The 14,496-nt window shown below is 31.0% G+C and overlaps 2 protein-coding genes, 1 long non-coding RNA gene and 1 pseudogene across 3 annotated transcripts; 1 reads left to right on the top strand and 3 right to left on the bottom strand.

Moving 5' to 3' along the window:
• Nucleotides 1–114: 114 nt before the first annotated feature.
• LOC123896326 lies at nt 115–525 on the bottom strand. Its single transcript, XM_045946730.1, has one exon. The coding sequence runs from the start codon at nt 523–525 to the stop codon at nt 115–117; it is 411 nt and encodes a 136-aa protein (XP_045802686.1).
• Nucleotides 526–3,570: 3,045 nt separating this feature from the next.
• Nucleotides 3,571–4,637, top strand: LOC123896809. The gene is made up of 2 exons (XR_006804642.1): nt 3,571–3,617; nt 4,162–4,637. It is a non-coding gene; the product is annotated as an uncharacterized LOC123896809 (long non-coding RNA).
• A 334-nt stretch (nt 4,638–4,971) lies between these two features.
• Nucleotides 4,972–5,382, bottom strand: LOC123896325. The gene has a single exon (XM_045946729.1). The coding sequence runs from the start codon at nt 5,380–5,382 to the stop codon at nt 4,972–4,974; it is 411 nt and encodes a 136-aa protein (XP_045802685.1).
• A 5,736-nt stretch (nt 5,383–11,118) lies between these two features.
• On the bottom strand, nt 11,119–12,843 carry LOC123896324 (annotated as a pseudogene).
• Between the last annotated feature and the right edge of the window lie 1,653 nt (nt 12,844–14,496).

Raw genomic sequence — 14,496 nt, 5'->3', positions numbered from 1 at the left:
TTTTGTACAAAATTCAAATAGTAACAACCTCAATTCATTTCATTAAGCAATAATAATTCAATACAAGAAGGTAATGACTCAAAAATACAACGACTAGACCAAGAAATGGCCGTCCTAGCAAGTGTGTGAGCAACCATCCTGTTCGAATATGCCGACTCTTATCCTTTGGATTGCATCCACTATACTCTTTGAGTCGGTTTCAAATGTATCATTCATGAAGCCTCTTTGTCCCAACTCCTTCATAGCTTCAAGTAATGCAATAACTTCACCTTGAATGGTAGCGAATTTCCCTTGAACCCAAGATGTTCCGGCCATCACAAACTGCCCCGTATGGTCTCTAATGCACCATCTTGCACTCATCTTACTTGCATTGTTATGGAAACCCGCATCGAAGTTACACTTGAGTCTTCCTAGCCTCGGTCTCCGCCATTGTTCCAGCTGTTGTATCTGTTGTTCCTGCAGTGTCTCGATGGACTGTGCAGTATTGTTATGCACAGTATGTACTGCTTCCCACTCGTTCCACATGCATATTGCTTTGACTCCAAGTTACTGTCCCGGTTCCTTCGTATTATTCTACACTTGGCTGTTCTTATTATTCCACAAAACCAACAATAACAATGCAAACTTTCCCGCCACAACTCGATCTTCATAACGACAAATATCCATAATAATATCATTAACCGTGCTAAAACGATGGATTCTTGCTGCAACGATACCAAACAGCCCTGCTTTCATTACAGTGAGTTAAAAAATGCCAATCATCTTCATTAAAGTGTTCACATATAGGACAACTCAATGGATGAAACAGACCTTTCTCCTAGACGAATTCGTGTCGATAAGCACCCTCTACATATTCGCCAAAGCAAGTGTTTAGCCTTAGGTGGTGTGTGCAATTTCCATAGTCCTTTCCAATCCTCTTGAACTGTTATTCCATCGCGCACCTCCTTATATATTTTTGCAACGTATTATACCCACTTCTTACACCATTTACATCATCATACCAAACTAGTTTATCTTCATCAACCACATCAAATAAGGGAACATCAAGAATACAAGTAGCAACTTCCAATGAGAATATTGATTCAACTTTTTCTTCATCCCATTTTTTGAAAATTTGAAGCAAAAGTTGGTTAACAGTAATATTATACGCACCTTGAGTTTGTGGTGATTTCACCGAAAGGCCATCTTCCTCTCTTAGCCGAGGTTCTTTCATGACATTCATCTTAGTACCATTTTCTATTCTCCACATACATCAATTCATTAATACTTGATGTGATCTCCAAATACTACGCCATGCATAAGTCGGGTTATTACTTATTACCAAGATGAAAATCAAAAAGAGAGGAATTAGGAAAGTACGTCACCTTGTAAATTTTTGCAACTAATGTCTCCATCCATTCACATAGAGGAATTATGGTGAGTTTGATCTGCTAAATTTTTATACATCATCAGGAAGAGAAATTCTTAGATGAGTCATCACCTAAGCATTAATGATTAGGCACAACCAATTAAACAATTACAACTCATTAATGTATTAAATAATTACAAATAATTAATAGAGTAGTAATTAAAACCAAATCTCAATAAATAAGTAAATGAAAAAGATTTTTTTTTTTTTTGTCAAGAAACATGTGTTGTGCACTTTATTAAAAAAAAGTCTTCTAATTGCTCACATATATTTTTGTTTCAACTAAGCTCTGTCTTTTTTGTTTTTTTTTATTTTTTTAATTTCTTTGTTTCAATTATTTTTATGTGAACATTTTGATATTTAATAATATTCTTGAATACCTGTTAAGTTTAAGTATAATATCATATCATATTTTAATATTAACTTATATTTACACAATTCATATTTCAAAGAATTTTACGTATGAAATAGTGATAAGCTAATTGATAAACAAACTTATATTGTATAAATTATAACGTAGCTTATAGGCGATAAGCTAGATAATTCAATTTGTATTATTTAATAAAATTAACGGCTGAATTATCTTATTAATATAAAGTGTCATACAAAATATTTAATTAATATTTAATTATTTTAAAGTAAGATAATAGGAATAAAATAAGAAAAAAATAAAATATAAACTTAGGTGAAATATAAAATATAAACTAATTAAATTAGCTTATTAATATAAATACAAGGTTTCAATTAGTAAAAAATAAAAAAAAATAAAAAAAGCTTAGTATAAAAAAAAAAACAATATGATGAGCGTATTATAAATAAATCTTTATATAAATATAAAGTGCACATGTAATTTTTTTTCCTTTCCTTATTTATAAAGATTTGGTTTTATTAATTACATGTCATTTTTTAATAAATAATTAATGATTTGTAATTATATGATTGGTTGTGCCTAATCATTAATGTTTAGGTGTGGACTCACCTAAGAATTTCTCAGTCTGGAATCATTAGGAATTAGAAAATACATTATGAAATTCTTCTAAAAATCTTTTTGGTTTTTTCTTCTTCGTTGAAACAATTTTCTTATGGTCATATATTTTTTCACATGTTCAATTCCAAAATCTTATTTATTTTATTTTTGGTATGTTTTTTATAGTATGACAATACTATATATTTTAATCATATATTTCTATCAATATGATTTTATGAGATAGTTAGTCACCTTTTTTACATTTTATTTGCAGATATTATGATTTTATGAGTTAGTTAGTCACTTTTTTTACATTTTCTAGGGAACATATATTTCATATTTTCAATTCATACATCAATACGGGAGCCTATTTTTTATTGTAATTTCTACGGGAACGTATATTTCTTCGTATGCATTAATATAAATGACTTTTTATTTTATAATTTCTACTTTTTTTTTGACACATTATAATTTATACTTAGATCTATTTTTACTCATATTAATATGAAGACCTACTTATTTATAATTTTTTTACGGTAATTTTTATTTTATAATTTTTGTAGATTCTATATTTTTAGTCATATATTAATACGAAGACCTATTTATTTTACGGGAACCTATATATTTCTGCTTAAATATTAACACGGGAATCGGTTTTTTTTTTTTTTTTTGTTATTTATATTGTAGTCTATATTTCTACTCATATATTGTTACACAAACTTTTTCTTTTTTGTAATTCAAATTCACCTCAAAGCCTTTTTACGAAACCTCAAAGTCTCTTCCATATATTTTCGATCAACTTTATGATTCTTTTAGTGGAGAATAATATAAACAACAATTATGATACATTTTTAATTTGATAAGAAAAAATACTAACTATAGGAATCTTCCTTAAGAAGATCTATGACACTATACATAAATTTTACAGTTAGTTTTTTTTTTTTTTTTTTATCACATAGTGTTATTTTAATTATTAAATTTTATATGATTATAAATATTTATGTAGTTGTCGTTAATTATCTTTTATTAACAATTAAAATTTTAATTTTTCAGTTTGAAGTAAAATATATTATTTATAAGTCAATAAATCTACAAACGTGTTTTTACCCGTGCTTGACACATGTCTGAATATTAGTTTATTAGATGATCGAGTATAAATGGACTCCATTTCATTTAAATACTATTTTGATGGAATCATAGATTGAAGCAACTGTCATGCCTGAGGATTATCGGAATAGAAAGGTAAACCTACACTTGTAGAAATACTTGTTATATATGCTATCTCCATTTCATTGACTTCTGTTAGGACCATATTTAACATGAAACTTGCTTTTGAGCATGAACTATGTTGTCAACCACGGGCCGCAGAAAATAAAAGTTTGTTCAAATTCCGCTAAGCAAATAGCGGGAAATGGATTTCCTGTGGTAACTGCGTGACACAGTTACAGCTGTAGACCGTCCGATCTAAATTGACAGATGAGACCATTTGACTGAATAATCTGGACCGTCTGATATAAAATCGATGGCTGATATCGTAAACTGTGGCAAACTACTACTGCAGCAAATCCAAGTCCGTTATAGCGTTGCTATAGCCACCGTTTGACTTCATTTTGTACTAAATAACATATTGCAAAACAATAGCTATTTGTTCAAATTCGTATGCTATAGCCGCTATTTGACAACACTAAGTATGAATGGGCCTTCTGTCCTTTGTTTCTCATGCATCATATATTATGGTCCGATTACTTTTTTTTCTTTCAGAAAACTAAACAGCACTGCATTACAGGTCTGGATACTTTGTAATGACTGCAACGATACAACCGAAGTTCACTTCCACATTATTGGGCATAAATGCGGTCACTGCAATTCATATAACACTCGTGCTATTGCTCCTCCCGTTCTTCCGCAATAACCAACAAATTCACGCCGTTCAAGAAACACGTCTATCCCTGTGATCCAATTATTGTAGAGCATCATTTAATTCATCAACAAGATTAGTGGTATATTGTGTATGCCCTTAAACTTTTCATAGCTTATTCTTCCTCCAACATATGGAGTGGATTTGTGGAGTTGGTATTCGGGTCATCGAGACTTTTATAAAAATTTGTATACTAAAACTATCATAGGGGAAAAAGTTTACTCTTCATGTGCTTCTGGTAATTGTGTTTTTGTCTTGTTATTGTTGTATTGATATTGGAGGATGGATTAGCTTTTCTTTGCCGTTGAATTTAATCTACACAACTCAGTGATTCTTTCCTTTTATATAAGTCACAACCATATATCTCGATGCCTACATAGAATTTCTGTGATTGCTTTGTTATGGTGCATTTTTACTATCGTATAAAAGTGTTATTAACGTTTTCTAGATCGCTTTCTTTTCAATACTCTTTACGCTGTTTGTTCCGTAAATTCACGAGACTCGTGCATTTAATAGTGGAGAGTGTTGGTAGTACTCCATATCATATAACATGTCATTTGTATATTTTGTACAAAATTCAAATAGTAACAACCTCAATTCATTTCATTAAGCAATAATAATTCAATACAAGAAGGTAATGACTCAAAAATACAACGACTAGACCAAGAAATGGCCGCCCTAGCAAGTGTGTGAGCAACCATCCTGTTCGAATATGCCGACTCTTATCCTTTGGATTGCATCCACTATACTCTTTGAGTCGGTTTCAAATGTATCATTCATGAAGCCTCTTTGTCCCAACTCCTTCATAGCTTCAAGTAATGCAATAACTTCACCTTGAATGGTAGCGAATTTCCCTTGAACCCAAGATGTTCCGGCCATCACAAACTGCCCCGTATGGTCTCTAATGCACCATCTTGCACTCATCTTACTTGCATTGTTATGGAAACCCGCATCGAAGTTACACTTGAGTCTTCCTAGCCTCGGTCTCCGCCATTGTTCCAGCTGTTGTATCTGTTGTTCCTGCAGTGTCTCGATGGACTGTGCAGTATTGTTATGCACAGTATGTACTGCTTCCCACTCGTTCCACATGCATATTGCTTTGACTCCAAGTTACTGTCCCGGTTCCTTCGTATTATTCTACACTTGGCTGTTCTTATTATTCCACAAAACCAACAATAACAATGCAAACTTTCCCGCCACAACTCGATCTTCATAACGACAAATATCCATAATAATATCATTAACCGTGCTAAAACGATGGATTCTTGCTGCAACGATACCAAACAGCCCTGCTTTCATTACAGTGAGTTAAAAAATGCCAATCATCTTCATTAAAGTGTTCACATATAGGACAACTCAATGGATGAAACAGACCTTTCTCCTAGACGAATTCGTGTCGATAAGCACCCTCTACATATTCGCCAAAGCAAGTGTTTAGCCTTAGGTGGTGTGTGCAATTTCCATAGTCCTTTCCAATCCTCTTGAACTGTTATTCCATCGCGCACCTCCTTATACATTTTTGCAACGTATTATACCCACTTCTTACACCATTTACATCATCATACCAAACTAGTTTATCTTCATCAACCACATCAAATAAGGGAACATCAAGAATACAAGTAGCAACTTCCAATGAGAATATTGATTCAACTTTTTCTTCATCCCATTTTTTGAAAATTTGAAGCAAAAGTTGGTTAACAGTAATATTATACGCACCTTGAGTTTGTGGTGATTTCACCGAAAGGCCATCTTCCTCTCTTAGCCGAGGTTCTTTCATGACATTCATCTTAGTACCATTTTCTATTCTCCACATACATCAATTCATTAATACTTGATGTGATCTCCAAATACTACGCCATGCATAAGTCGGGTTATTACTTATTACCAAGATGAAAATCAAAAAGAGAGGAATTAGGAAAGTACGTCACCTTGTAAATTTTTGCAACTAATGTCTCCATCCATTCACATAGAGGAATTATGGTGAGTTTGATCTGCTAAATTTTTATACATCATCAGGAAGAGAAATTCTTAGATGAGTCATCATCTAAGCATTAATGATTAGGCACAACCAATTAAACAATTACAACTCATTAATGTATTAAATAATTACAAATAATTAATAGAGTAGTAATTAAAACCAAATCTCAATAAATAAGTAAATGAAAAAGATTTTTTTTTTTTTGTCAAGAAACATGTGTTGTGCACTTTATTAAAAAAAAGTCTTCTAATTGCTCACATATATTTTTGTTTCAACTAAGCTCTGTCTTTTTTGTTTTTTTTTTTTTTATTTTTAATTTCTTTGTTTCAATTATTTTTATGTGAACATTTTGATATTTAATAATATTCTTGAATACCTGTTAAGTTTAAGTATAATATCATATCATATTTTAATATTAACTTATATTTACACAATTCATATTTCAAAGAATTTTACGTATGAAATAATGATAAGCTAATTGATAAACAAACTTATATTGTATAAATTATAACGTAGCTTATAGGCGATAAGCTAGATAATTCAATTTGTATTATTTAATAAAATTAACGGCTGAATTATCTTATTAATATAAAGTGTCATACAAAATATTTAATTAATATTTAATTATTTTAAAGTAAGATAATAGGAATAAAATAAGAAAAAAATAAAATATAAACTTAGGTGAAATATAAAATATAAACTAATTAAATTAGCTTATTAATATAAATACAAGGTTTCAATTAGTAAAAAATAAAAAAAAATAAAAAAAGCTTAGTATAAAAAAAAACAATATGATGAGCGTATTATAAATAAATCTTTATATAAATATAAAGTGCACATGTAATTTTTTTTCCTTTCCTTATTTATAAAGATTTGGTTTTATTAATTACATGTCATTTTTTAATAAATAATTAATGATTTGTAATTATATGATTGGTTGTGCCTAATCATTAATGTTTAGGTGTGGACTCACCTAAGAATTTCTCAGTTAGGAATCATTAGGAATTAGAAAATACATTATGAAATTCTTCTAAAAATCTTTTTGGTTTTTTCTTCTTCGTTGAAACAATTTTCTTATGGTCATATATTTTTTCACATGTTCAATTCCAAAATCTTATTTATTTTATTTTTGGTATGTTTTTTATAGTATGACAATACTATATATTTTAATCATATATTTCTATCAATATGATTTTATGAGATAGTTAGTCACCTTTTTTACATTTTATTTGCAGATATTATGATTTTATGAGTTAGTTAGTCACTTTTTTTACATTTTCTAGGGAACATATATTTCATATTTTCAATTCATACATCAATACGGGAGCCTATTTTTTATTGTAATTTCTACGGGAACGTATATTTCTTCGTATGCATTAATATAAATGACTTTTTATTTTATAATTTCTACTTTTTTTTGACACATTATAATTTATACTTAGATCTATTTTTACTCATATTAATATGAAGACCTACTTATTTATAATTTTTTTACGGTAATTTTTATTTTATAATTTTTGTAGATTTTATATTTTTAGTCATATATTAATACGAAGACCTATTTATTTTACGGGAACCTATATATTTCTGCTTAAATATTAACACGAGAATCGGTTTTTTTTTTTTGTTATTTATATTGTAGTCTATATTTCTACTCATATATTGTTACACAAACTTTTTCTTTTTTGTAATTCAAATTCACCTCAAAGCCTTTTTACGAAACCTCAAAGTCTCTTCCATATATTTTCGATCAACTTTATGATTCTTTTAGTGGAGAATAATATAAACAACAATTATGATACATTTTTAATTTGATAAGAAAAAATACTAACTATAGGAATCTTCCTTAAGAAGATCTATGACACTATACATAAATTTTACAGTTAGTTTTTTTTTTTTTTTTTTATCACATAGTGTTATTTTAATTATTAAATTTTATATGATTATAAATATTTATGTAGTTGTCGTTAATTATCTTTTATTAACAATTAAAATTTTAATTTTTCAGTTTGAAGTAAAATATATTATTTATAAGTCAATAAATCTACAAACGTGTTTTTACCCGTGCTTGACACATGTCTGGATATTAGTTTATTAGATGATCGAGTATAAATGGACTCCATCTCATTTAAATACTATTTTGATGGAATCATAAATAGTGTTTATTGTTTTTATTTTTTATTTTTTTTTATCAATGACGAGTATTCAAAATCTACTCTCTAGTACAGATTAATTTATTTTGGTGTTGTTTCGATAGTTCTACTCCAATACAAAATTGCCTAAAGGTCTACTATCTTCATAAGTTCTACTCCACATGCAATCACGGAGTTTAGACCAATTTCACTATTGGGAAGTGTTTATAAGATCTTGGCTAAAATTTTGGCTGTAAGGTTTGACGAACTAATGGGGAAACTAATATCTAACAACTAATCGACTTTCATTAAAGTTCGAATGTTAATGGATGAGGTGTTAACGGTGAACGAAATAGTAGATTTTGCAAAGCGATCCAAGACTCATTGCCTAATATTCAAGGTAAATTTTGAGAAAGCATATCGATTTCGTCAATTTGGGGATTCCTTGAATATATGTCGAGGCAGTTCGGATTTGAGGAATTATGGATATCATGGATGAAAGCTTGTGTTTTTGCCGGGAATCTCTCCGTCTTGGTAAATGGAAGTCCAACACAAACTTGTAATCTTAGAATTAAGTGGTACTTGAGCAAGAAATATTTCTATTATTTCTATTAAAATATCAATACTTTTTTAAGGAGTGTTTTAATGTGTAGAGGGTGAAGAAAAAGCTGAAGACAAAGCTCTACCATCACTGGAAAAGGAGGCTTAAATTTGAATGAATATTTTTCTGTTGCTTATGGATAGACTTTTAAATGAGAAGGAGACTTAGTGGGAATGGATAATTTTATGTTGCTTAATTTTTGGTTTTGCTCTGTGTGCTTTTGCTCTTGTTTTTTGTATGTTGTTGGATTTGATATACAATGATAATGGATAGTGCGTCTATAACTCCAAATTTCCTGTTAGGCTTTGCTTTTGAAATAGGATAAGATTTTGTTTTTATTCCTTTTACATTATTTCTTAGGAATCATTTGTCAGATTTTATTCCTTTGGAAATCATTACTATTACATTATTCCTCATGAATCATTTGTCATTTCATATTCCTTTCTTTCACTGAACATTACACCCTTACAGTTTAATGAAGGTTATTAAGAAGGAAGAAAGTCGATGTACACAAGTCCTATGCTCACTAAAATATCTATACATATTTGTGAATGTTGTGGCTCATGCTTATTAGTACCATATTTTACGGTGAAGTCCACTTATGAGGCGCTCCTAAAGGAGATAGTTCCGGGATCTTTGCTTAGTCCGTGGGAATTGAAGATTTTTCGTAGCATTTGGGATAGCCCGGCACCGTCAAAGGTGATAGCCTTCTCTTGGCAACTTCTCTATGACCGTGTCCCGACAAAGGAAAATCTTTTGTTGAGAGGTATCATTAATCATGATATGGGTGGTAATTGTGTGTGGTGTGACGATTCGACGGAATCTTCGAGACATTTATTTCTCCATTGTAAAGTAGCTCAAGTTGTTTGGTATGCGATTTTTAAGTGGCTAGGGGTGGTGATTGTGATGCCCCCAAATCTCTTCCATATGTTCGATTGTTTTGGTGAAGCGGCCTTATCTAAGAAGTCTAGAAAAGGTTTTAGATTGGTGTGGCATTCGGTTCTTTGGGCGATTTGGAAAGCGAGGAATAATAAGGTTTTTAATAATCTTGAGACGGAGCCTTTAGATATTATAGAGGAGGTGAAAGTTACTTCGTGGAAATGGAGTTTGGAGAGATTAAAGATTTCCCCTTGTCTTTTTTATGAATGGAGTCGGGAACCCGGTATTTGTATTAATGGTTGACTCATTTTTAGGCATGTTATTTTTTTTTTTATTTTTTTTTTGTGTGTGGTGTTTTTGTCTTGGGGTTTGATTGTTTTTTCCTTTTGGTGGGTGGGGGGTGGCGTCTTTTGCCTCTGTTGTAGAGTGCAAGTCCACCCTTTCCTTGTTGTATTTTGTTAAATTTTCTCCTCTCTTGGCTCTTCTTGTGCCTTGATTGTTGGTTAATAAATATTTTGCTATTCAAAAAAAAAAAAGAATGTAGTTCTGATTGTGACCCCAAAACAGTGTACTTGTTATATATAGTTACTTACATTCAAGTATATGTGAGTGTCTGTTTCTATTTAGTATTATTGTTATAGTAAATGTCTTCAATATGATTCTTTTGATGTTAATTCCTTCATCAACACGAGTTTTATATCTCTGCTCTCATATATAGGACTGTTCATGATTCGATTCAGGAAGGAAGATCAAACCGAATTAAACTATTATAACAATTTAGTAAAATTGAATTGAATTGGCTTAAAGATTAGGTACATTGATTCCGAGGTTCTGAATCGGAACTACCTTTACCAAAATCTGAACTGTACATTTTTTAATCAAATTGAATTGTTAAACAAAAGAAGAAATTTTTTTTTAACTGAATTAAATAGAATGCTTAAAGAGTGCCCCGGGGACACTGTTTAGCAAGACCCTTAAAATATCTATTTATTTTTTTCCGCATATATCCATTAAGCTATCCAATTTTTATCCACGGATACTCACATATACAGTTTTTTTTTGTTATTATTTTCGATATGATAATTTTAAATGGGATGGAAATGGAATGAAAATGAGAAGCTGAAGATAGAGAAGACGAAATCAAGGAGAAACATCACACACAAAATTTGTGATCCAGTAGTACTGCAATGGAACATGCATATGTCAAAAACAAAAACTTGTAACTAATGTAATCTTTAGTGCCATCTTGGCTGAATCCATGTACCATTCAAGTATTCCTTCGTATGATGAAAATTCACCACTTCATCATTTTTGAATGTGTGGTAGTTATTTGTATCTAAAGAATAAAATACAACACTCTCACCATAAAATCTAGGAAAGTAGATTTTGTTTTCCATTCCAGGAATATTTGCGGTAACAGAAAATGATGTTTTGCCAACAAATAACATCTGATTTTTCAGGCTTTCAACTTTTATCCATGTCATTGTAGACTCATTTAACTTGAAAACTTGTACCCGTTTAGGAAAATGACTCTCAAATACTGATAAAAGATTTCCATCACATTCAACTAGAAAGTTGTTGAAACAGGTGCTACATGGAGCTTGAAGCTCCTCAAGTACTTTCCAACTTATTTGTTCTCTTGTTGCTTCTATAACTCCTAATTTTCCTGTTAAGCTAAGAAAATAAAACAATCCATTATGAAAAGCAGGACTTGTGTTGTAGAGAGGAAATTCATTGCTTTCAAACATAAAATGTGTATAACCATCTTCCCAAAAATGTATATATACTGTCGTAGAAGAAAATCTTCTAATCAACTCAACGGTCACACATTCAGAAGAGGTTGGGGAATGTGACATGCCAAAACACCTTATATTCCATATTACTTTATGATGAAATGGAAATTGGAGCACTTCTTTAGTAAAAGGATTGAATAAAACTTGAAAACTTGTGCCAACTGCCACTAGTAATAGCCAACCATCTTTTGAACAACAAATTTCAGAATACAAGTTCCATCGGTTATCTTGAGGAAATTTTATGATGGTTTTGTACTTGAGACCATGCTTTGGATGACGAAAAGTGAAGACCTTGTCCTTCTCCGAGAATACAAATAAAGGACACATTGAGAGATCATCAAACCTTGACATGGACATGGAAGAAGATGATCTCCATTGAATTGGTGGTGCAGCTAAACGAAGAAGTTTATTGCTAGCTCGAAACTGCAAATAATCAAGGACATCGTTAAGATGTTTTGCAATCACTTCAACCACGTCTAGAGAAAGTGTAGAATCATTGTGAGCTTCATCACCTGCATCCTTTAAATAGACTAAATCAGATTTACTTTCATTTTCTCTAATTTGATGAAATTTTCCCATCTCTTCTTTGAGTGTATCGGTCATTCTACAAAATGTATCTGGGACAAACCATCTTGAATGAGATTTATTTTTTGGCAAATGCAAGATAGGTGGAGAAGTCACAAGACTACTGTCTTCAATGTTGTAAATATAGACATAATTCAAGTTCTTTAAGGCGATGTAGATGCGACCTCCTTCAATTTCTCGATTAACTGTTTGACAAGCAAAAGCCATGTCAAGACTGGATACAAAGAATACTTTATCCTTAACGTTTTCCACCTTTCCCCACTCCCTTTTAGAATAATCAAATTTGTAAACATAAGCTCCAATAACCCTATCCAGTGCATGCAAAATATCTATTCGAAATAGTACATCCTTGAATGCAATCAAGTTACTTATAATGTCCTCAGAAAAACCAATCATAAATGGTGAAGTTTTTACCATGGGATCAAGTGTGCAGTTTATTGAAAAGCCATTATATTGAAGTTTTTTAATTACTACAATAATAAACCCGCGTGAAATCCACATTCCTGCATACAAGCAACCATTGCAGTAAACTGGGTCCTCAAAAAATGTTTTCTTTTCCTCTAAAGGAGCTATACCCTTCATGGTTAAATCCCAAAAAATGTCAGTATAAAAGCACCTTTTAGTCCACTGCTTATCTCCAAGTTGATAGTAGAATATTGAAGAGCTATGTGTTGGAAATAAAAAAATGGAGCATATTTCATCATTTGTAGTTGGAGGGCAAGACAAAATGAAATTACGAAATGCAGTGCCATTATGTTGAAGGAGTGGAAGCTTGACTTCGTTAAGGTTAAGTGGGTTCCAAAGAAAAAAGTTACTAACATATTTTGATATAGTGCTTTCCCAAAGATACCAACCATGTTGTACAGTACGTAGCTTTAACCTTAATGTCCTATGTGGATTATTTGCACAGTAGAATTTGGTTGGATCTGATATGCTGCAAAAGGTTTGATCAGTTTGGTTTTCACCCGAGAAGTACAGAAGCCAAGGTTTTCTTTCTCCTTCCATGTGTGCACTTCTTTCGTTCTACATGATACAAGAAACTAAAATAATTGTACATGAAAAAGGTGAGGCCTATTCTACCTTTTCATAAATTAAGGGTATATGCACGTCAACTAATAAGAACAAGCCATATGAGTGGATTTACAAGTGGTATCACAAGAAACTTGTAACAAACTTTTGAATTTGGACATGTGGACTTGCACATAGCTTGTTCTCATTGGTTGATGGATAAATACCATCAATTTATGAAAGGGCAATTAGGAAAAAATCCACAAAAAAGTGTTAAAGTGTAAAAGAATCCGGGTTTGATTTTTGTTAAAGAAAAAAAAAATAAATTAACATTAACAATTAATTATTGATTTTGATCGTTCAAATAAATAAAATAATTGAACGAAGAGAAAGTGATTTATATTTGAATACCATAATGTAAGAATTAGCTGAATAATAAATTAAAATCTAAAAATCATTTTTTCCTGAGTTACCATGATATTGGTACAAAGTTTTCACCGTCGTTAGTGATGAATAATTTCTGTCAGGGGAATCTGTGAGGCACACAAGGAAGGTTCTCTCATCCCAACCAAAATTTTCTAGGTAAGCATGATTTAAGAATCGAACCATAAGCTTAAAATGACCAAGATCCTTGCCACTTGAACTAGGGGTGTACATGGATTGAGTAACTCACGACCCAACCCAATCCAACCCGAAAATTAGTGAATATATCCAACCCGACTCAATGTTAATCCGGAGTAGTCTATGTGGTTCGGGTTTTGGCCAAACCCAATCCAAACCAGTCCATATACACCCCTAACTTGAACCAATTCATTGTTGGTAAATCTAAAAATCAATTCTATAATCGTAAGCTTCAAGTAGCTGGAATTAATTTTATATGCAACCTAACTTTTTTTTTTTCTTTCGAGAATAATCAAGTGGAATCTAACAAACATTAAACTTATTAACAAGATTGAAGATTCAATTCTACTCTTCAAAATAATACTAATAATTAAAGATAATGATTATATATCAAAATAAATATCCAGTTCAGCAAAAAACTAACAAAGTTACAAAATAGTGTATATGTTGATGTTGGCAATACCTTTAACAAGTACGTTTTGAATGGAATTGTTCCTTATGCTCTTGCAAATGATCTGTTTAATAAAATAGGAAATAATTACTCGTTAATTGACATATATAGTGAAAAAGTAAACAAAGAAAGTTTTATAGCGGTGGAGAACAGAA

Source organism: Trifolium pratense, linkage group LG7, assembly GCF_020283565.1.
Source record: "Trifolium pratense cultivar HEN17-A07 linkage group LG7, ARS_RC_1.1, whole genome shotgun sequence".
Lineage (NCBI taxonomy): Eukaryota > Viridiplantae > Streptophyta > Magnoliopsida > Fabales > Fabaceae > Trifolium > Trifolium pratense.
Note: the sequence above shows the minus strand (reverse complement) of the source record. Positions and strands in the feature narration are given on the sequence as shown.